Raw genomic sequence first — 22,870 nt, 5'->3', positions numbered from 1 at the left:
GGAGGGATTCACGTGGGAGTCCATGATCCTGTCTGGGGGGCCTGGGGTTCTGTTGTGGAGGTGGGCAATAGCCTAGCGGGAGTCCGCGGTCTCAATGGAGGGTCTGAGGTCCAAGGGGGCTCTTGTGGTCCGAGGGCCGGATTGGGGGTCCCGGGCAGGAGTCCAAGGTCTGGGTTGGGTCCACATCTGGGTGGGGGTCCTGCAGCCAGGCAGGGGTCCTGGGGATCTGGGCGGGGTCTGTGGTCTGAGCGGGGGTCCGGGGTCAGGAGGGGTCCCAGGATCCAGGCAGGGAGGGGCCCCTGGTCCGGGCGGGGGTCCCTGGGCTCGGGGGGGTCCCTGGGGTCCTCGGTCTGGGCGGGGGTCCCTGGGGTCGGGGGGGTGGTCCCTGGTATCCTTGGTCTGGGTCTCTGGGGTCGGGGGGGGTCCCTGGGGTCCTTGGTCCGGGTTGGGGTCCGGGACCCCGGCGTCAGGCAGAGTCCCGGGGTCCGGGCGGAGGTCGTCAGCCGGGAGGGGTCCGCGGTGCGGGCGGGAGTGCCTGTTCCGGGCCGGGGTCGGGGGTCCGGGGTCCGGCGCCCTGGGTCAGGCGGCGTCCTGGGGTCCAGGCGGGGTCCGGGCGGGGTTCGGGGCGGGCGCGTGGGCGCGGGGGGCGGGCCGGCGCGGGCGCGTTTCCGCCGTCCGGCGGGGCTCTGAGTCCCGCGGGCGGCGCGGAAGCGGCGGCCGGGCAGCCATGTCGCTTTTGTCTGCGGCGCGGGCGGCCCTGCGAGTGTACGCGGTGGGCGCGGCGGTGGTCGTGGCGCAGCTGCTGCGCCGCCGCCTCCCGGGCTTCGCGGAACCAGGTCAGCGGCCGGCGGCGGGCGGGGGCGGAGGCGCCAGGGGCGGGCGGGGGGCTCGCGGCGGCGGCGGCGCCCGGCCGGGGTCGCGCCCCTCGCTCGGCCGGGACCCCCGGGGTGGGGGGCGAGCGGGGGAGGGGCGCGGCGGGGCCCCGCGTGCCCTTGACCCCGGCCGCCGGCCATGGCGCGCCGCGCCGGGCGCTCCCGGAAGCAGGGCCGGGCGGCCGCGGGGGGGAGGGAGGTGCGCCGTCCCCACGCGCCCTTCCCCCGCTCCGCGCATCCCGGGCCGGAGTCGGCCCGGGGGTCCGCTCCCCCCGCGCACTGCGGGCCGGGGTCCCCGGGGTCCCGCGCGCCCCGCAGCCCCGCGGCCGGGGCGAAGGAGGGGGCGCTCGAGAGCCCGGCCGCGCGCAGGGTCAGGTAGGACGGGCCTCCCCGGGGTGGGTGGGGGACGCCGGGCGCGCTCGGGGGCGCGGCGAGGCCTGGAGGGAGGGGCTTCCGTTCTGGGGCACCTTGTTCCTCTGGCCCCCGCGACCTCCGCGGCGTCTCCGGTCCCAAACTCTCCGGGGACCCGTTCGCGCTCTTCACGCACGTTGGGGATCTCCGGGGAGCGGGGGGGGGGCGGCGATCCGTCTGGGGCTGTGTCTGGTCGCAGCGGCGTGCTCAGGACGTAAAACGGGGGAACCTGTAGGAATCTCTGTCTGCCCTAATTTGCAGGAGATCACACTCACCCTAGGCTACGCGAGCATACATGACATTGTATTTTTAGGTGACAGATGACTACTTTCTAAAACAAAGTATTAGGTGGGAAGAGTGGTGCCGTGTCACCTTGTGGCCGGTCTCTCTACTGTATGGCCTAAGGGGATAGATGGAGTCTCAGTTTCACCCGTGTTTCCGCCCTATTGACCTGGCACCCCCAGCAGCGTCTGGGCAACACCCCTGAGACGCGGGGGTGAAAAAAAGGCAAAGAACATGTGACTTTGGCTGTGAAAATACTTGAGAATCGCTCCACTCCCCGACGGCAGGGGCGCTGCCGGGGCCACACTTTGCAAACCTGCAGCTCCGACCAGGAGTAGATATTTTTATATGAGCTCCACCCTCCCAGGCCTCCATCAAAGGGAAATACATCTTCCAGGTTTATGTGAGGTGAGCATTTGGTTTTCTGATAAGCTGGATTTCGGTATTTTTTATATAAAAAAAACCACATTGAGAGCAATCAGAAATGAACAGAGGGTAAGACCCCAGCCAGTACCTGGGGCTCGGGGGTGGGGTCCGCATAGTCACCTTTGAGATCAGGACTGGCTTGTACACAGTGAAGACGTATGGAAAGCTGTCCCAGGTTGCCCCAAATGGCCCCAGGTTGTGGAGCGCACCACTCTGAGCAGTTTTGCTCCCAGACGGGTCTGGCTGTCTCGCCTGGGAGCCCGTTTAGCCGCTCGCAGAAAAGACAAGTTGAGGATGGAATTTAGACTTGTCGGTGTTATCGCAGCAGCACCCCAAAATGCGTGCCTCGGAAACGTGTTGGAGGTGCATCCAACCTGAGGGCTTGCCCTGTGGTTTCCACCTGTTGACTGATTGAGAAAAAAAATAAAGTCGTGGAAAGGCAAACCAGCCATGAGGCCATGTGTCCGCCGAGGGCATCCTTATTCCGGCTTTTGCAGAGGGTTGTTGCATCCAAAGATGGACTTGCTGGGCTTGCTGTGTGCGAGCCACGTGGTCTGTGGGGTTAGAAATCATTTTAGGTCTGGGCGGAGGAGTGAACGAACATCCGTCCCATGTGCCAGGTGGTGGCCGGTGTCCCAAGTGGCCCTGTTCCTCTGCTTTTGGACCCATTTTTTATTTGCCCCTAACTGGACTTCACCTTGGCGGGGGAGGAGACATTGAACTTTGCCCCGGTATGGAGCTAAATAAACAGTAACTGGAGGCCCCGTTCACATGGAGAGTAGCTGGGCTTTGTTGTTCTTAAACATCAGATGTTTTCTTTTTTTAAAAAAATAACTTATATAGTCTATATAAATATAAATCTATATAAAGTCTATATAAATAAAGTCTATATAAGTCTATATAAAGTCTATATAAAGTCTATATAAATCTATATAAAGTCTATATAAATAAAGTCTATATAAGTCTATATAAATATAAATATAAAATGTGCACAGTATCAAATAGTTGATACGGAAATAGTCTCTTATTTATATATTCTAAACGGATAACGACAAAGCCCAGCGGTGATTATTGAAGTGCGTTTGGTGTTGTGAAAGTTCTTTGCTAACCCACCGTGAGCGGTCAGGTCATGCCTCAGGTTTACAAGTACCTTGGTTACGAGTTGGCTAATATTCGCATGTCAGATCTTCAGTATCCAGAGAATCTGTCTGTAGATCGTCTCAGCGCTTTGATGCGTTGCGTGTGCACACTGCACGTGTTTCATGCAGTTACATAACGTTTACTGGGACTCCTTAGGTAAAAGGGAGCTGGCTCACATTTATGGCTGTCGCTCTGCAGTTGTGGGTGGCCCTGCACATTTTACCCGGTGGGGGACAGGCGTGTGGTGTGAGTTCACCTGGATTCTGTGAAAAGGTGAAGGAAGATGCTGAAAAGGTAACCCGCCCCTGAATGTAACCTTAAAATGCGCTCTCTGTGAACAAGATCATTACAGACTCATGATCGTTGCAGGTTGTGCCTTGATAGAGACGTGTGTAAGCCAATGAAAACTTCCTGTAACAGACCCTGATTTCCAGATTCTGTATGGCGATTGTCTGTTACAAATTAAATGTCTCTGATGCATCAGTTTTGAAAGGGAGAGAAAGTCATCCAGATGTGTTTTACAGGGACGTTCTGATATCACACGGACATTTCCCTTAAGAATTCTGTTGGACATAGGAGGTAGGTCTGGAAATGGACTTCTGCTGATGGGCTGACACCTCCAAAAGATGTCAGCTGGCCCACTTATGAAGCTATTTTAGGGTGGATCCTGGTGTTCAAACTGCAGGGTTTTTAGAAACCGATAAAGAGGACGTTATTTCTCGTTGGTGTTGTGTACCTATGAACGGTTGGGGGTTGTGGATCCAGGGAGGTGAAACCACAGTTTTCATGATCTTAGGAGTTTTTGACTCTTAAAAAAAAATAAGTACTCCCCCCTGCCCCCCCAAGAGCTTTTTTAAAAATAAATTTCTAAATTTTTACTTTTCGGCTGTCCCACGCAGCATGTGGGATCCTAGTTTCCTGACCAGGGATCGAACCCATGCCCCCTGCCTTGGAAGCGTGGAGTCTTAACCACTGGACCTCCAGGGAAGCCCCAAAGAGCTTTTGTTTGTGTGGCTTTGACTTATCCATATGGATCCTCTTCACTTACATGTTAATTAAATTTAAATTTATTTGAAATGAAGAAAAAGGTGAACAGAAATTTGAAACAGAAATTTACAACATATATTTCAAGTAACATAACAAGTCACTTACATGTTATTCCCAGTAACATTTTTTCCCAGTGAAAAATAACTATAATCTCCAACACAAACAAACAAAAATCAGGGAGAGTGGCCCTGTTCCTGGTTCTTGCCAGTTTCCTGAAGTACCGACTGGGAAGAATGCAGCTGGTTCTCCACTTGGTGGCTTCATCCTGTGTCTTGTGACATGTTCCTTGTGTTGGTGAAGCCGATTGGGAAGATCTGGCTGGTGTCTCTGATGTGAGAAAAGGCAGGACCTCGCCACGTCCCTGGCAGTGTCGTGGCGATGGTCCCCCCCAGAGATGCTCAGGCCGCCCTGTAAGAAGGACCCTGTGGAGAGGGTGCTTTGACAAAACCTTGATTCCTGACTCTGACGGGAGATGTAGACCTTGCCCTCCGGACAGTGGAGGGTGGCTTTGTGCAGCCGCCTTCAACGTATGTGCTCAGAACCCTCCTACTGTGCGTCACCTCCTTGGAGGTTCTGACATCATTGGCCCGAAGGAGGTGAAGCCGCAGGGGGAGGCCCTGCGGGCGGTGCCTCCCTAGGTTGTCACTGTGTCAGGGCTGCTTCCTGCTTTGTGGGCAGAAGTTTGCGCCAGGATGGCGCTGGACTCCTTCAGCCAAATCACAGCAGTAATTCATTGTCATCATCCAGGTGTAGTCGGATCTGAGAAAACTGAAATGCGTGGCCCGCGCGGGATGTGGCGGTTCATATTCCAGAGCCCAGGTGTCGTGCCTGCTGTGCAGTTCCCATCGCTTTTGGGGACCACCTTTCCCACGCTCAGGTGCCCCATCCTGGCTTGGCTGTAGGATGTGCGGTTTGGGGGTTTCCTCTTTGTGAAAGTCCTGGCTGTATCGGATCCCCTCCCCCTGTCCTGGAGACTTTGGGCCTCACCTCTGAGCAGTACATCCTTCTGCCCCATCCCTGGCTACCAACGTGCCCCTTAAATCAGCCCCCCCAAGTGTGACCTCTCCCTGAAAGCCTCAGGTGGGCCCTTTTGACCGCAGGGCGCCCAGCACCAGGGGTGATGTTACCACTCATAGCTTTTATAGTTTTGTTCTCATCAGCAGAGCGTGCAGGGGCGGCTGTAACAAAGTACTTAAAATCATGGAAGTTCATCCTGTCTCTTTCTGGAGACCAGAAACCCGAAGTCGAGGTGTCCCAGGGCCGCGCTCCCTCCGGAGGCTCCAGGGGAGGGTCCTTCCTGCCTCTTCCAGCTTCTGGGGGCTCCAGGCGTCCCTGGCTTCTGGCCGCGTCCCTCCCGTCTCTGCCTCTGTCTTCCCGGGGCTTCTCCTCTGTGTCTGTGTCTCTCCTCTTCTGTGTCTTGTAAGGACCCTGTCATTGGATGTAGGGCCACCCTCCTCCAGGGGGACCTCATCTCAGACCCTTCCCTTCATCACCTCTGCAATGACCCTGTTTCCACATAAGGTCCCATTCTCAGGTTTTGGGGGGACGTGAATTTGGGGAGGCGGGCCGCTATTGAAACCACTGTCGTTGTTACTGGGTTTTGGCTTTGAACATACGCCCCACACTCAGAAAACGCCTGGTTGTGCACTTTGTGATTTAACGCCCTGAGTGCTGTACAGGGGGTTGAAAGCTTGCAGACTTAACCCATTTCAGGGGGAAGTCTGTTCCATGGACATCATTTGAGGAAATCAAATAAGTAATAAAACTAACATTCATGCTCTTAAAGCGTATCTTTTCCTCTCTGTGTCTAGGCATATGTATGTATATTTGTTTATGATTATTAAAAGTTTCTCTTTTTTTTTTAAATTCATGCTCATGCCTAATTCGAAATTTTCTGCTATTTCTTTTTTTTCTGTTTTTTTTGAAGATGTTAGGGGTAGGAGTTTCATTAATTAATTAATTTATTTTTTCTGTGTTGGGTCTTCGTTTCTGTGCGAGGGCTTTCTCTAGTTGCGGCGAGCGGGGGCCACTCTTCATCGCGGTGCGCAGGCCTCTCACTATCGCGGCCTCTCTTGTGGCGGAGCGCAGGCTCAGTAGTTGTGGCTCACGGGCCTAGTTGCTCCGCGGCATGTGGGATCTTCCCAGACCAGGGCTCGAACCTGTGTCCCCTGCATCGGCAGGCAGATTCTCAACCACTGTGCCACCGGGGAAGCCCAAAAGTTTCTCTTTTATTGAAGCATACTTGATTTACAATATTGTGTTAGCTTCAGGTGTACAGTACAGTGAGTCAATTATACATATATATTCAGATTCTTTTCCATTATAGGCCATTACAAGCTATTGAATGTAGTTCCCTGTGCTATACAGTAGGACCCTGTTGTTTATCTATTTTATATATAGTAGTGTGTATCTGTTCATCCCAAACTCCTAATTTATCCCTCCCCACCTTTCCACTTTGGTGACCACTAGTTCGTTTTCTACGTCTGTGAGTAACAGCCAGCTTTTAAGAAAACTCAGCTGCCCTTTTGGGTGTCCTGGCCCTGATTGGCAGCTCCGGGAAGCCGAATGTGTCCCACTGACAGCCGGGCAGTGCTGCACCACAGCTCGTAGGTATCTCTGTGCCCAGGTGTGAGTGCCCACGGTGGGCATTTTGAGAAGTTCCAGGGATTGAGAAATCCATTATTGCCCCAATCTGGTTCCTGATGCCAGATGCACCTAGGAGAAGAATAGAGGGACGTCCCTGGTGGTCCAGTGGGTTAGACTCCACGCTCCCAATGCAGGGGGCCCGGGTTCGATCCCTGGTCGGGGAACTAGATCCCGCATGCCTCAACTAAGACCTGACGCAGCCAAGATAGATAGATAGATAGATAGATAGATTAAAAAACAAAACAAAACAGCTGGAGCATGTGCAGTGCAGAAAGTAATATTTTTAACTTTCTTTAATTGATACATAGTTGATGTACAATATTATATAAGTTTCAGGTGTACAACGTAGTGACTCACAGTTTTTCAAGGTTATACTCCCTTTATAGCCATTATAAAATATTGGCTGTATTTCCTGTGTTGTACTATATATTCTTGTATCTTATTTATTTTATACCGAGTATTATAGTTCGTTCTCCTCAATCCCCTTCCCCTATATTGCCCCTCTCCCTTCCTTCTCCCCACTGGTAACCAGTAATTTGTTTTGTATATCTGTGAGTTTGCTTCTTTTCTGTTATATTCACTAGTTTAAAAAAAAAATTTTTTTTTTGGATTCCACAGATAACTGATACCATACAGTATTTGTCTTTCTCTGTCTGACTTATTTCATTAAACATAATAATCTCCAAGCCCATCCATGTGGCTGCAAATGGCATGACTTCATCCTTTTTTATGGCTGAGTCGTATTCCACTGTATATATGCACCGCATCTTCTTTATCCATCCCTCTGTCCATGGACGATGGCCGTTTAGATTGCTTCCATGTCTTGGCTGTTGTGAATAGTGGTGCTGTGAACATGGGGGTGCATGGATCTTTTTTCTAATGAGTGGTTTTGTTTCTTTCAGATAAATATCCAGGAGTGGGATTGCTGAATCATACAGCATCTCTATTTTTAGTTTTTTAAGGAACCTCCATCCTGTTCTCCATAGTGGCTGCACCAGTTTACATCCCCACCAATGGTGTAGGAGGGTTCCCTTTTCTCCACACCCTCACCAGCATTTGTTATTTGTGTTCTTTTTGATGAAACCCATTCCGCTGGGGGTGTGTGTGTGTGTGTGAGGTGAGATCTCATTGTGGTCAAAAAGGCATCATTTCAAAACATAAAATTAGAAAAAGCTCGTATTTAATGCCACTCTGACAACTTAATATCCACTTGAGACCCTCTGTTTTCGTCTTCTTCCATCTGATGGTGGCGTGTGGCACGCGTGCTTGCCGACCAGGTTTTCGGTTGGGGAGGTGGGTCGTCTTGGGCTGGCGGGGCGCTTGGGAACGTGGCCTCCGTCTGGAGAACAAGCCCCCCTGCTTGGCGTCGGGGCTCCTGGATTTCCTAGAACAGGACAGAGTAAAGCAGCTCAGGTGAGGAAAGAGCTGTCATCGGGAGTCCAAAGACGATCCCCAAACTAACAATAAAAAAACGCGTGTCTTCGGACGCACCTGGACGGAAGAGTCGCTGGCTTGTCAGACTGGCCCCTCTGCTGTGCCAAAGCCAGGAGCCGGAGCGGCAGCCCCCGGGGACCCTCTGCGTGCGCCCTTGGTTCCGGAGCAGGCCCGCTCCCCGCCGGCCGGAGCCGGGTCTCTTCTCACGCTGTGTTTGTCTCGCTGCTTCTCGGCAGGTCGTCCCGAATGAGCGAGGCCCGGCCTGGGTGGCGCAATGGAGGGCAAGAGCCTGGAGGGCGCGCAGACCGACCTCAAGCTGGTGGCGCATCCGCGCGCCAAGAGCAAAGTGTGGCGCTACTTCGGCTTCGACACGAACGCCGAGGGCTGCATCCTGCAGTGGAAGAAGATCTACTGCCGCATCTGCATGGCCCAGATCGCCTACTCGGGCAACACCTCCAATCTGTCCTACCACCTGGAGAAGAACCACCCCGATGAGTTCTGCGAGTTTGTCAAGAGCAACACGGAGCAGATGCGCGAGGCCTTCGCCAGCGCCTTCTCCAAGCTCAAGCCCGAGGCCGCGCAGCAGAGCGCGCAGGAGCCGCCGGCCGCCAAGGCGGCGGCGGCGGCGGCGGCGGCGGTGCACGGCCACGAGGGTCGCAGGCAGCAGGAACTGACGGCCGCCGTCATGGGCCTCATCTGCGAGGGGCTCTATCCCGCGTCCATCGTGGACGAGCCCACGTTCAAGGTGCTGCTGAAGACGGCCGAGCCGCGCTACGAGCTGCCCAGCCGCAAGTTCTTCTGCGGCAAGGCCATCCCCGAGCGCTACGGCGCCGTGCGCGACGCGGTCCTCAAGGAGCTGGCGGAGGCCGCGTGGTGCGGCATCTCCACCGACCTGTGGCGCAGCGAGAGCCAGAATCGGACCTACGTGACGCTGGCCGCGCACTTCCTGGGCCGCGCCGCCCCCCACGGCCTCTTCCTGGGCTCCCGCTGCCTCAAGACCTTCGAGGTGCCGGAGGACAACGCGGCCGAGACCATCACGCGCGTCCTGTACGAAGCCTTCATCGAGTGGGGCGTCAGCTCCAAGGTCTTCAGCGCCACCACGGACCGTGGCAAGGACATCGCCAAGGCCTGCTCGCTGCTGGACATCGCGGTGCAGATGCCCTGCCTGGGCCACACGTTCGACGCCGGCATCCAGCAGGCCTTCCGGCTGCCCAAGCTGGGCGCGCTGCTCGGCCGCTGCCGCAGGCTGGTGGAGTACTTCCAGCAGTCCACCGTGGCCATGTACATGCTGTACGAGAAGCAGAAGCAGCAGAACGCCGCCCACTGCATGCTGGTCAGCAACCGCGTGTCCTGGTGGGGCAGCACGCTGGCCATGCTGCAGCGCCTCAAGGAGCAGCAGTTCGCCATCGCCGGGGTCCTCCTGGAGGACAGCAACAACCACCACCTCCTGCTGGAGGCCGCCGAGTGGGCCACCATTGAGGGCCTGGTGGACCTGCTGCAGCCCTTCAAGCAGGTGGCCGACATGCTGTCCGGGTCCAAGTACCCCACCATCAGCATGGTGAAGCCCCTGCTGCACATGCTGCTCAACAGCACGCTCAACAGCAAGGAGACGGACTCCAAGGAGATCAGCATGGCCAAGGAGGTGATCGCCAAGGAGCTCGCCAAGACCTACCAGGAGACGCCCGAGATCGACATGTTCCTCAACGTGGCCACCTTCCTGGACCCGCGCTACAAGAGGCTGCCCTTCCTGTCCACCTTCGAGAGGCAGCAGGTGGAGAACAGGGTGGTGGAGGAGGCCAAGGTGCTCCTGGACAAGGCCAAGGACGGCGCCTACCGCGCGCCCGGGGACCAGCTGTACGCCCCGCCCGAGGAGCCCCCCGTGAAGAAGCCGGCGCCCTCGGCCACGCCGCCGCCCGCCAGCGTCATCCACGACATGCTGGCCGAGATCTTCTGCCCCGCGGCGGGCGTCGAGGACCAGGACGGCTGGCGCGCGCAGGTGGTGGAGGAGCTCAGCAACTTCAAGTCGCAGAAGGTGCTGGGGCTCAACGAGGACCCCCTCAGGTGGTGGTCCGACCGCTTGGCGCTCTTCCCGCTGCTGCCCAGGGTGCTGCAGAAGTACTGGTCCGTGGCGGCCACGCGCGTCTGCCCCGAGCGCCTCTTCGGCTCCTCGGCCAACGTCGTCAGCGCCAAGCGGAACCGCCTGGCCCCCGCGCACGTGCACGAGCAGATCTTCCTGTACGAGAATGCGCGCGGCGCCGCGGCCGAGCTGGAGGATGAGGACGAGGGCGAGTGGGGCCTGGGCCACGAGCAGGCGTTCCCTCTGGGCGACGCCGGCCACGCCGGCTACTTCGGCCTCAGGGACGGCAGCTTCGTGTAGCGCGGCGGGGGAGGGTGGGGGGAGGGGACCGCGCGTGGGCGCCTCTCGTCGGATGCTTGGCTGTCAGTACTGACTCCGCCGGTGGGCGCGCTGCCCGGGACAGAGGAAATGCACAAAACAGAGAGATGGACCTTTGGTGGGGCTTCGGGCGGCCCAGAGGACAGAGACGGCCTTTGGTTGCCCCAAAGGAGAGAGATGGGCTTTGGTTGCCGCAAAGGAGAGAGGTGGGCGTTGGGTGGCCCAAAGGACAGGTGGGGGGCTTTGGGAGTCTTAGAGGACAGAGACGGGCTTTGGGTGGCCCAGAGCTGGTGAAAATGAGCGTTTTCTCTGGAGGGGCCCCTTGGGGAAAGAAATGACTTATCAAAGCCCTAGATGTCCGCTGATAGGATTGCAAATGCTGAACTCCGCGACAGAAGCACGGCCGGCAGGGATGTCTTGCCCTCTAGATAATTCCATACCTGCAGCATTCGTGTTCTCTGCGAGGGACGGTTTGGGGTAAATCGGAGAAAGATTGAAACCGACGGGCAGCTGAGGATGAAACCCCTGTGTGTCCTCCACCGACACCATCCGTGGATGTTACCCGTTGGTTGGTGAAGGAACCTATTTACACTGTCATTTACGTGGGAACCTTGCCTCTGGGTAGCCGGGGAGAGACACTCTCGCCAGACGCCCTGTTTTCAAGAGACACCAGTTTTGTGTTTGGTGGAAAATGTTACCAGTGAGCCTGCAGTGCAACCGCTTATAAAAAAAAAGAGCAGAAAAGAGGTGTTGGTTGTGGTGTGTTTTCTGCCGTGAGTCAGTCTTTTTTCTCCCCTTGCCTGAATTCACAGTCCTTGTGAGCCCTGGAGCTCGTGGGTCTTGAGGTGGGTTTTCTGTGAGTCTGATGCTTCAGAGGTCCGGTTTCCCCAGAATCACTTTCCTTGGGATGAACCTAGAGAAGGCGGTCCCCACTCCTTGGAAACGCTGCTTTTGAATACGGAGGACCCTCTCGTGCCCACGGCCGGCTCTAGAGGGCTGATTCAGATTTGATTCCTGGAAAGGGCTCTTGAATTCTCTTTTAAACACCAATGGGGGGCGGGGGGCATTGAGTTAAAAATAGTACCAGGGATCATTTTATCTTTGGGGGGTCCTTGTGGGTCGCTTACGCCACTGGGGAAACGGGAAGGCCGTTTCTAACACTTAGAACTACTTTTATTTATTTACTTATTTTAAACGAATTGCTTTTAAGAGGCAAAGCCCCTGGACTTCCCTGGCTGGTCCAGCGGTTAAGACTCCGTGCTCTCAATGTAGGCGGCATGGGTTCGATCCCTGGTCGGAGCCCTAAGATGCCACCTGCTGCGCGATGTGGCCCAAAAAAGAAAACGACACCAGTCTTATCTCTGATTCCCACCTTAAAACAACCCGAGTCCGGGTGGAGGTTTTGTTGGGAGGTACGCGATTTACAAATGCCCCATCTCAGCCCTCGGCAATCTTTTCCCAGGACCCCAACATCGAGCCGCATCCCGGGGGCTTAAGGAGGGCATCTCTCCAGGTTCGTGGCTGGGGACTTCCTGTGGCTCCGGCCAAGGCAGTCTTTTATCTTGATGTCACCAGCCGTGAACGTGTTTAGGAAATCAGGCGTCAGAAAGCAGCGTCACCCGCGCCGTCTCCTTGAAGGAAAGCGATAGCGTCGCTGTCTCCAGACCCTCTGCTCTGCTCTCCGGCTGGGAAAAGAGCCGCAGAGACGTACATCCCACCTCCCGGGCTGTAGTTGGCTGCTTTGCATCTGACCCCTCCCTGCCACATTTCTTAAAATCCTGGCTTTCTGTCACTCGTGAAAACTTGTGTCCCTCCAGCTAGCCGCCTCTCTGCGTTTCTCACGTTTTTTCCTAAGCCCTGGGGTTGCCGGCCCTCTTCCTGGCTTGTACTTTTCCTTATTTAACGCTGTGGAATTGGACGCTTGTTCAAGAAACCCCAGCGATAAACGGACTCCTAATTGATCGGTCTGACGTGCGTGAGTAACGCTTCACACTTGCAGGAAAGCCTCCGACCTCGAGAGAGGGCTTTATTTCTGTTTGTTCAAAGAGAGTTTTCCAAGCCACGAGGAAGAAGGAAGGCCCCTGTGCTGTGTTCTGGGGTCTTTGGGAATCACATCAAGGGTGTGATGCGTTTCTGGATCTTTTGGTATCACAGTGTGTTTATGTGAATAAAGCTGCCAGCCGGGGAAGCCTGCTGCGGGAGTAGGGATTCTACACGTTCGTTCCCTGGGCTGTCTTTGCACTGGGTGTGGGGAGGATGATTTTAAAAAGCCGAGCCTTTTGGGGTGCTGACCTCAGGCCATGTGTATCGCTAGGGCATCTGGGTTCTCTCCCATCGACTCCTTTCTCTCCCCGTTCCCTTCCTTTCTCTCCTTCCTTTTAAGAAAACGAGGTACCCCAGAAACAGACAGACTGGGAGGTCGGCGTCCGTCGTTATTTTTCTCCTTCTGCACGTTATGGGTTGCCTCTGTTCCTGGGGGCATGGGGAGGGGGATTCAAACGTAGAATTTTTCTGCACGAACATTTTGAGTTTCAACAGGCCAGTTTTCAGTCATGATAACCTGACACTTGCAGAGCGTTCTCCGTCGAACATTAAGTGGAACGTGGCCTTCAGTGTCTTAGATAAAGTATCGTTGCTGGCATCTAGAATGTCTCGTAAAAACACAGCCCCTAACCGTTAAGGATGTGTCTTATCTGGGTCGGCCCAGGACTCTGCTTCCCCAAGATGGTGTGTGTTTCACGCTCAGGTCTTGCTCTAAAGTCAGTTTCCTTTCAGAGTCCGGCTCTCATCCCGGCTCAGGGAGGCGGGCGCCTCAGTGTGTGTTTGGAGTGACCCCGGGGTCTCGGCCGCCCTCTGAGCGAAGGCCTGGGGCCCTTCACTGGCTTCTGAAAGCACCGCGGCCCTCGGACAGTTCGTCTTTCTGGTTTCCGGGTGCAGTCTGGACCAATCCCGGGCACATTGCTAGAATTCTTCTCCTTGGGAACCTGCAGCCCCGTGTGTCCCCGTCCTATAAATTGTACTGCATTGAGACCCAGCGGGGGATGTTTTGCAGCTGTTCTGGCCACCGGGGGGCTGGGTTTGCAGCTCTGCCTGGAAACACAAGCCCTTCTGTGCCTCTCACGGCTAGCAGGCCCAGGGCTAGGCCTTCGGGGTCCTCCTCCTACGTGCTGGGGGCCCGTGGCCACTCTCCTCTGAACTTCACTGGCTTCGTCCTCTGCAGCCCCACGCGGGTGGGATACAGCGGCTGCTTGCCTTGGGTGGCTTCAGCCTGCAGCCCCACTGGCCTCTGCTCCGGCCCTGCAGCCCCATATCCTGTCGTGCTCAAGGCAAGATCCCGACCGTTCAGGCTCCCCCTTCCTCTCTGCAGACCTGGGTTCCTGGCCTGCAGACGCAGGGCCCTCCCGGAACCTGCGTGGTCTCTGGGTCCCCCCGGCTGCCTGGGCCCATCCCGGCTTCCCAGGCTGTGACTCCGAGGCTGGGTGCTCCGCGTGGCCTCTTTGCTGGGGTGGTTTGTGCTGGTTTTCTGGGAGCACCCTTATGATATCTGCTCAGCGGTTTGACCTTTGGCCTGAAGCGAGGTCGGGATGCTTTGCCCACCTCTCGTTTTCAGCCCAATTTGTTCACCTTCTCGACTGACCCAAACTCCCTCAATTTTTTGGGTGATGAGAGACCAGATGGGATAGGCTTTTAGCAGACGGCAGATGGCACAAGGCAGGGGCGGATTCCTCAGGAAGTGTTTCCTTAGGGAGACGGGCATCGCTTCCTCTGTTAGAAGGATGGAACCCGGTGGTCTCCGCAGCTGTCCTTGAAAGAGGACTTTTCCTGAGAGATTTTGTCACGTGGGGTCCACAGCAAATGCCTTTCCCCTCGGACGGCAGGTGTCCTGGGAGATGATACTTGATGAGTCCTCTAGGGGCTTTTGCTTCCAGGAGGATCCTGGCTGGGTCTTCGTGGAAATGAGGCAGTGATTGGAGAGTAGGTGACATTGGGAAGATCACGTCTCGTGCACAGCACCGGGGACGCCAGGATTGGAGTTTATGGTCCAGCGTAGGAGCTGATAATTGTGTCGATGGCCAGTTTGTTACATACATACTAACCTTTGTGATTCCATGCCTGGATGGAGTTGATTCTATTTTTATATATATATATATATATATATATATATATGTATAATACATAATGTAAATATGTGTGTGAACATAAGTATATATATTTACATATATCAATATATATACTTTTATATCCTATCTATGTATATCTTCTCTTTTATATTCTGTCAGTTATCTGTCATCTGTCATCATTCATCTGTGTATTTATTACATATCTATCATCTGTCTACATCTTTATCATCTATGTATGTATTATTTATTATCTCTGCATTTATAATCTATCATCTGTGCCCTTGTCCATTTTCCGTCTATTATCTATCGACCTGTTATCTGTATCTGTTGTCTATATCATCTGTGTGTTTATCTATGTATCTATGATCAGTTTGTCATACATCTCTGTATCTATCGTCTGTCTGTGTATCTTATTTATCATCTATACTCTTATTCTTTATTTATCATCTGCGTATCTGTGTATTTTCTATTACCTGTCAGTTTGTCATATCTATCTATCTGTCTCTGTTCATCCATCCATCCATCCATCCTGTACTTTTATGGGTAAACGTCTGTCTCTGTTTATCCATCCGTCCGTCCTGTACTTTTATGGGTAAACTGAAGGTGCGTTGAGCAGCTTGCATTCTCCCTGCAGGAAATGTAATGAGTTGACGCACTTCTCCTTAAAGGACAGCTGTCGTTGGTCAGCCCGTCATGGCTTAACACGTTTCCCGGCTCCGTAAGACACTCTGGCAGGAACCGTGGGATTCCTGCAGTCCACTCTCCTCCCGGAACCTCTGAGGACTCAGCATGTCCAGCTCCTCACCCAGGAGAGCTGGGGGAGCATCACCCTGCCCTCAGTGCGTGGTGCCCTGGCTCCGCGGCTGGTGTGGCCCTCCCCCCTTCACACGCACTTGGCCGGAGAGCTATACCATGCCTCTCGGGCCCGGGCAGCTGGCCCCGTGGCTGCAGGCCTGCCTGGGGTGGGGGGGTCTCCCCAAGGAGGAGCCCGTTCCTGGGCTGTGGGCGGTGAAGCCCACGTGGCGGGTCTCCAGGTGGCAGAAGGACACGGGGGAGGTGCAGCCGCTGGGATGCAGTGACCGGCTCCCCTCCCTTCCCGCTGGCATCCGGGGTCTCGCGCGCCAGGCCACGGGGGCCAGTCCTGGGTCTGTGGTCAGCTTGGTTCAGGGCTGTCCCGCCGTGTACGGCCTCGCGAAGGAGCGCGGCCCGGGACAGCGGAGGTGGCGCACGCGCGGTGCCCGAGCCCGCGGTGAGCCTGCCTTGGGGGGTGTCTGGCGGCAGCAGGGACACCCCCTGGGAGGGGCTGGCAGTGGCCCTCCCAGGTCTTGTCCTGACCCCCCCGGCGAGGCGTTGGGATGGACTGGGAACGGGGAGGTGGATGAAGGGAAGAGCAGATGCGCAGTCGGGGGGGGGATGGTGGGTGCAGGATGCACGTGCAGGAAGGCAGGTCCGTACCGCTGGCAGCGCAGGGGGAGACCACGCAGGGAGCCCCCAGCCCCGCCTTTCCTCCTCTGCCTCTGACCCTCTCGTGTGGACACCTCCGGGCGAGGTGGCGGGAGCGTGTTGCAGACTCAGCCTTTGTGTCCCCCCGGAATTCGTATGTGGAAGCCCTGACCCCCGAGGGGATGGTGGTAGGCAGTGGGGTCTTTGGGAGGTGATTAGGGTTAGATAAGGCCATGAGGGTGGGGTTCCCGTGATGGGATTAGTGTCCTTATAGAAGAGGAAGAGACCAGAGCTCTCTCTCCACCACGTGAGAAGTATGCAGCTGTACAAACCAGGAGGAGAGCCTCGCTGGGAACTCATCTGCCCTGGCCGTGGTCTGCCTCCAGGCCTGTGAGAGGCACGTGTCTGTTGTTGAAACCACCTTATCTGGGTTACTTCGTTATAGCAGCCAGTGTTAGTCAGGGCTCTCCAGGGAAACGGAACCAACGGGGTATATCTAATATCTATGTAGATGGATAGATGATAGATAATAGATAGATGATAGGTAGGTAGATAATAGTTAGCTAGCTAGATGATAGATATGTAGATGATAGACATATGATAGGTAGATGATATAGATAAATGTAGGTATTGGTTCTGTATCTCTGCAGAGCCCTGTGTAATACATATATCTGTATCTTTATATTGGTATGTGTATATTGATTGATTGGAATTGACCTACACAATTCGGGAGACCAAGCAGTGCCACAGTCTGCCATCTGGAGCCCCAGGAAAGCCAGTGGCGTGTTCAGTCCGAGTCCAAAGGCCTGAGAACCAGGCACACAGGTGTCCAAGGGCAGGAGGAGATGGACATCCCAGCTCAAGGACAGAGAGACAGAGAATTCTCCCTCCGCCTTTCTGTTCTATTCAAGTGTCAACTGATTAGACGGGGCCCACCCTCCCTGGGGAGAGCCACCTGCTTTCCTCCATCCACCTGTTCAAATGCTCATCTCGTCCAGAAACACCCTCCCAGACACATGCAGAGATCACGGTGCCCCAGCTCTCTGGGCTCCTGGTGGCCCAGCCAACTTGATGCGTACCTTCACTCATCGTGCAGCCCGCCCTGGCACATAGAGCAGCTGAGTGCCGCAGGACATGACCAGGGCTGCAGGCCTCAGCGGGCACAGCTCCTGGGTCCAGCTGACTCTCTCGCCCACGTGCTCAGGGGCGGCTGGGGGCCTCTTCAAACTGCCTGTTACCTCACCCAGCCCGCAGAGGGGGTGGGGCTTATCCTCACACATAAAAGACTCCTGCTTAGAAAGGCCTCCGTCGGGTCCACGTGGAGGCTGTTTTCTCTCCCCCTTTCCGCATTTACTCCTATCATCCCTGGGGCTTCTCCCTACATGGCTCTTTCCTCCGGTGTTGGCCCTTCTAGCATAACCATTTTTATTTTTTTAAAAAAATTATTTTATTATTTATTTTTAAAATTTTGGCCATGCTCCGCGGCTTGCGGGATCTTAGTTCCCCGACCAGGGGTGGAACCCGTACCCCCTGCAGTGGAAGCGTGGAGCCCTAACCGCTGGACCGCTAGGGAAGTCCCATGGACCTCTTGTATTTCTCGGTTTGGAGGGAGTTGCCACAGGGTTTAGTGGCCGCTGCAGGAGGGGTTTAGGATCCACGCGGCTGACATCACGGGGCTGAAGAGCCGTGGGGCCCGTCAGCTGCCCCAGCTCTTCCTGTCCCCCTGCTGTTGGTGGAAGCAGCCGTGCTTCGTGGCTGACACCTGCACTGGTTTCTCAAGCTGTGGAAACACGCCAGCATGAGAGGCGGCCGTCAGGTCCTCCTGCCACAAGGATGAGCCGTCATCCAGGTGATGATACCATGCTGGCCTGAGCTGATGCCTTTTGCACGCTCCTCTGGTCCAGCTGGCCGGGTCCCTGCTTCCAGACGATGCCCAGCGGAAGCTAGTTAGGGCTCTTGGTTGCCTGAAAACTCATACTTTATGCTGGCTAATTTTATCTCACTGTGGCTGGGCAGTGGACCCAGCTTTGCGGTCAAACGCTGGTCTAGAGGTTGCTGGCAAGATATTTTTTAAGATGAGAAGAACGTTGGGACTTCCCTGGTGGTGTAGGGGTTAGGACTCTATGCTTCCACTTCAGGTGGCACGGGTTCGATCCCTGGTTGGGCAACTAAGATCCCGTATGCCCCGTGGCATGGCCAAAAAAAAAAAAAAAAAGATGAGATAAACATTGAAATCATGCAGCAACATGGATGGACCTAGAGATGATCGTACTGAGTGAAGTAAGTCAGAGAAAGGCAAATGTATCACTTATATGTGGAATCTAAAATATGATACAGATGAACTTCTGTACAAAACAGAAACAGACTCAGACACAGAAAACAAACTTATGGCTACCAAAGGGGAAAAGGATAACTAAGGAGTTTGGGATTAACAGATGTACACTACTCTATATAAAATAAACAACAAGGATTTACTGTAGAGCACGGGGAACTGTATTCAATGTCTTGTCAAAACCTACAATGGAATAGAATCTGAAAAAATATATCACTGAATCACTCTGCTGTCCACCGGAAACCAGCACCACATTGTAAATCAACTACAATTAAAAAAACATTGACACCAGGAGACTTTGACATAACCAGATTGTCCTTCACAATGTGGGTGGGCCTTGTCCAATCAGTTGAAGATCTTAGGAGAAAAAAAGACTGAGGTTCCTCAAGGAAGAGGGAATTCTGCTTCCACATGGTCGTGGGACTCAACCTGTAACCTCAGCTCTCCCTGGGTCTCCAGCCTGCTGGTCTACCCTTCAGATTTTGGGGTGCCCCCTCTACACATCTGTGGTTGAATGAACCAATTCCTTCAAATAATCTCTCTGTCTCTTTCTGTCTCCCTTTCTCTTTCTGTCTGTGCTTCCTGTTGGTCCATTTCTCTGGAGGGACCCATAACTAAACATACTTTATGTCCATGGGTGGCACTACAAGAAAGTCAGTTAGAGTTGGGGGTGCAAGGAATACAGGAGCCAAGCCCCTCCCAGTCATGAGAGGACATGTCAAAAAAAATTTCATTTCCTCATGCTGACGGACTTAACTGCCAAGCGTCTTCCCCTCGTGTAAAACACCCAAGCTGTGGTCACCCCACTCGCTGTCAATTTTAAACATTTCCTTGTCATTGAATTCTGCTTCTCAGATGCGAATTGTTTTTTTCACAATTCAGCAAATGTAGTTTTCATAAACCCTTCTTAAAGAAACTGTAAGTCTTAGTTCTGCGTAATCGATCGTTGAACAGAGAAAATATTTAACTGTGTAGTTTAGATTAAACGATATTGGCAATTATTGTTACAAAATAAAATGGTCATATTCTAAAGCTATCAATATGAAAATGACATTACTAACCAAAGCTGTCAGGAAAAATGAAATAGGATAAGAAATTCAGGTAAGTATTGCAATTTTCTCATTCTTTAAAGATAAAAATTAAAAATGTCACATTAATTTAATAATACAAGTAATAGATACATAAACAATGATCAAGGTATGGAAGTAAACCCTAAGCCAACATGATACTGATGCCTGCTATCTGCTGTCATTACTCTTCCTTTTTTCGTTCTTTGAGAACTTTCTTGAATTTTTCATTTATTTAAAAAAAAATTACATTTTTTAATTGAAGTATAGTTGATTTACAATGCTGTGTTTCAGGTGTACAGCAAAGTGACTCAGTTTTATATTCAGTTACATATATATATATATATATTCTTTTCCCATGTGGGTAATTATGAAATATTGAGTATAGTTCCCCGTACTATACCGTAAATCCTTGTTGGATAAAGAAGATGTGGTGCATATATACAATGGACTATTACTCAGCCATAAAAAGAATGAAATCATGCCATTTGCAGCAACATGGGTGGACCTAGAGATGACCATACTGAGTGAAGTTAGACAAATATCATGTGATATCACTTACATGTGGAATCTAAAACAATGACACAAATGAACTTAAACAGAAATAGTCACAGATAGAACAATTTACGGTTGCCAAAGGGGAAGGGGGGAGGGATAAATTAGACTGGGATTAACATATACACGTTGCTATACACAAAACAGATGAACAGTAGAGGCCATTATTAGTGGACATGCTTCTTTTTTTTGCTGTGAACATTTGATTTATTTCCCTATAATGTTAGTACTCTTTAACCATCATCCTACATCACATACAACTTTGTATCCTGTTTTGGTGTTTTGTTTTTCTTTTCACTGCATCATTTCTCTGTGGTCTATTGAAAACCAAGTATAAGTGACTGCAGAATACTTGCCTCTGTGTTTTTGGTCACTTGCATAAGGTTCTAAACAGTGTTTATCATGTAACGCGTGATCGCTTTACAGGTGATTCCCTCTTAGTTATTCATACCCCCTTAATACCACATTTCTTTTCTTCCCTAACTTTACTGAGGCAGATTGACCTGTAACTCTGGATGCTTCGTGATGGACGTGCTTAAATAGACTTGTGCAAAGCTCAGGGCATGCCCCGAAGGTGCTGGTGGTTTAATTCTCCCGTGAAGAATCCAGGCACTTTTTCATGCATCTTTACCGGGAGCCGTGGGTGTCCCCAGACTCCGATGGGTTGGGGTAATTTCTGGGGAGCGCCTGTTTTCCTACCAGCCCTGGACGGCCTCGGAGTCCTGGGTGGTGGCTGCTGAGGCCACCCCATCACCAATTTTTTGTTTGTTTTTGGCCACACGTTGCAGCACGCGGGGTTCTAGTTCCCCGACCAGGGATGGAACCCGTGCCCCCTGCCTTGGAAGCGCGGAGTCTTACCCACGGGACCGCCGGGGAAGTCTGAACGCATCACTAATTTTGACACCCCCCCCCCGCCGCCCCCAGCACTTCTGTCGAGGCTGATGCCTGGGCCTGGCTTCTTGGAGTTACGTCCTGGGTTTTAGGTCTCCCACCTTCAGCCCACATGAGCCCCCTTCTCACGGAGGAACTCCCGGGACCTCTGCACACCCACGCCTCCCCCGCGGTCCGTGATTCAGCACGGTCTTCACCCATGTTGAGCGGCTGTACTGAGGTTTCATCCACCATTAAATCATACAATTCAGTACAGTGTTCAATGGACCTGCCTCCTGGTGCTTGGCTTATGGCTTATGCCACCCATCCCCGAAAGCATGAACTTGTGCTCTCTAGAGGGATCTGGACAACATGACATGCGCATGGCCTCCCTGGACCCAGCATCACTTATTGTGACACAGTATCATTCCTCACGCCATTGCTCGTAGGACTGAGTCACTTTTTTCTTTTATAAATTTATTTTATTTACTTATTTTTGGCTGCGTTGGGTCTTCGTTGCTGCGCGTGGGCTTTCTCTAGTTGCGGCGAGTGGGGGCTACTCTTCATAGTGGTGCCCGGGCTTCTCATTGCGGTGGCTTCTCTTGTTGCGGAGCACGGGCTCTAGGGCGCAGGCTTCAGTAGTTGTGGCACGTGGGCTCAGTCGTTGTGGCTCACAGACTTAGTGGCTCCGTGGCATGTGGGATCTTCCCGGACCAGGGCTCGAACCCGTGCCCCCTGCACTGGCAGGTGGATTCTTAACCACTGTGCCACCAGGGAAGTCCCCTAAGTAGCTTTTTAATGTAGGGTCTGGATGTCTTTCTAGATTGTTTCCTTTTCTGCCAATCTCGCTTTAGGATTGATACATAGATGATATGATGTATTCATATAGTAAGCTTTCCCATCTGTGCCCCCCCCTCGCCTCTCCAGTCTTAATGCTTCTAGATCATTCTATCCCTGGGATGAATGGCCATCCTGTTCCTATTCCTTGGTCACCAAACGGGGCACAGGCTGGTATGGTGTCCAAAGGGCCCGATGGCGGCTTTGTCTGGAAAGGTTGCTTCCCATCATCTGTCTGTCAGGCAGGTCTCACTAGTGAGACTTTTATGCTTCTTAATTATCGACACAGCCATTCTTAAGGACCTCCGTGATGCTGCGTGTCAGGAAAACGTATTCCTGGGGCCAGCTGACTTGGAGGTTCAGCTACACGTCATTTTAAATTATTCTGTCAATTTTGAGGACTCTTGAGACAAGTGCACACACACATGCCTAAGATGGTAGGAGGTCCATGAAAGGGTGGCTTATAGATGTCCTTCTTCATTTGTGAGAAGAATACCAGACTTTCCAAGTCCCCGCCCATCCCCCATTATTCACGATTAAGCAAGGTGTTTCCCCCATTTTAAGCTGAGAAATAATTCACCATACAGTACACCCAGTAAATGGCGCAATTCAGTGGTTTTTAGTATATTTGCAGAGTTGCACAAATGCCGTTGCTATGTTATTTTAGAACATTTTAAAAACCACTTCCCAAGGGAATCCCTGTACCTGTTACCTGTCACTCCCCACTCCTGTTTCCCCCCCCAGGTCCTCTGTCTCCATGCGTTTGCCTATTTGAGTATTTCATAGAAACTGAGTCATGGCATATGTGCTCTTTCTGGGTCTGGCTTCTCCCGCTGAGCATCATGTGTTCAAGGTCCATGGACACTTCTGTTCTCACTTTTCTGGTTACTGTGAATCACGGTGCTCTGAGCGTTCATCGCACGTATCTGAGTGGATACGTGTTTTCATTTCTCCTGGAGAGATGGATACCTAGGAGTGGCGTAGCTGGGCTA

At 53.2% G+C, this 22,870-nt stretch overlaps 2 protein-coding genes across 2 annotated transcripts in view; both read left to right on the top strand.

Moving 5' to 3' along the window:
* The first annotated feature begins 703 nt into the window (after positions 1 to 703).
* On the top strand, positions 704 to 11,385 carry LOC309817721 (E3 SUMO-protein ligase ZBED1-like). The gene is made up of 2 exons (XM_082646990.1): positions 704 to 836; positions 8,495 to 11,385. The coding sequence occupies exon 2, from the start codon at positions 8,533 to 8,535 to the stop codon at positions 10,633 to 10,635; it is 2,103 nt and encodes a 700-aa protein (XP_082503116.1). The 5' UTR covers positions 704 to 836; positions 8,495 to 8,532; the 3' UTR covers positions 10,636 to 11,385.
* Positions 710 to 22,870, top strand: part of LOC309817722 (polyprenol dehydrogenase-like) — a 191,386-nt gene continuing 169,225 nt past the window's right edge. Inside the window, exon 1 of the mRNA XM_082646991.1 lies at positions 710 to 836. Within this exon, the coding sequence (XP_082503117.1) occupies positions 728 to 836 (109 nt within the window). The 5' untranslated portion in view covers positions 710 to 727. The remainder of the gene's footprint in view (positions 837 to 22,870) is intronic.

The sequence above is a fragment of the Grampus griseus genome, assembly GCF_964374135.1.
Source record: "Grampus griseus genome assembly, chromosome: Y".
Taxonomy (NCBI): Eukaryota; Metazoa; Chordata; class Mammalia; order Artiodactyla; family Delphinidae; genus Grampus; species Grampus griseus.
The sequence above is the reverse complement of the archived record's forward strand: the minus strand, read 5'-3'. Positions and strand labels throughout refer to the sequence as shown.

Coding starts and splice junctions, on each gene's coding strand:
- LOC309817721 (XM_082646990.1), top strand. CDS start 8,533: ATGGAGGGCAAGAGCCTGGAGGGCGCGCAGACCGACCTCAAGCTGGTG.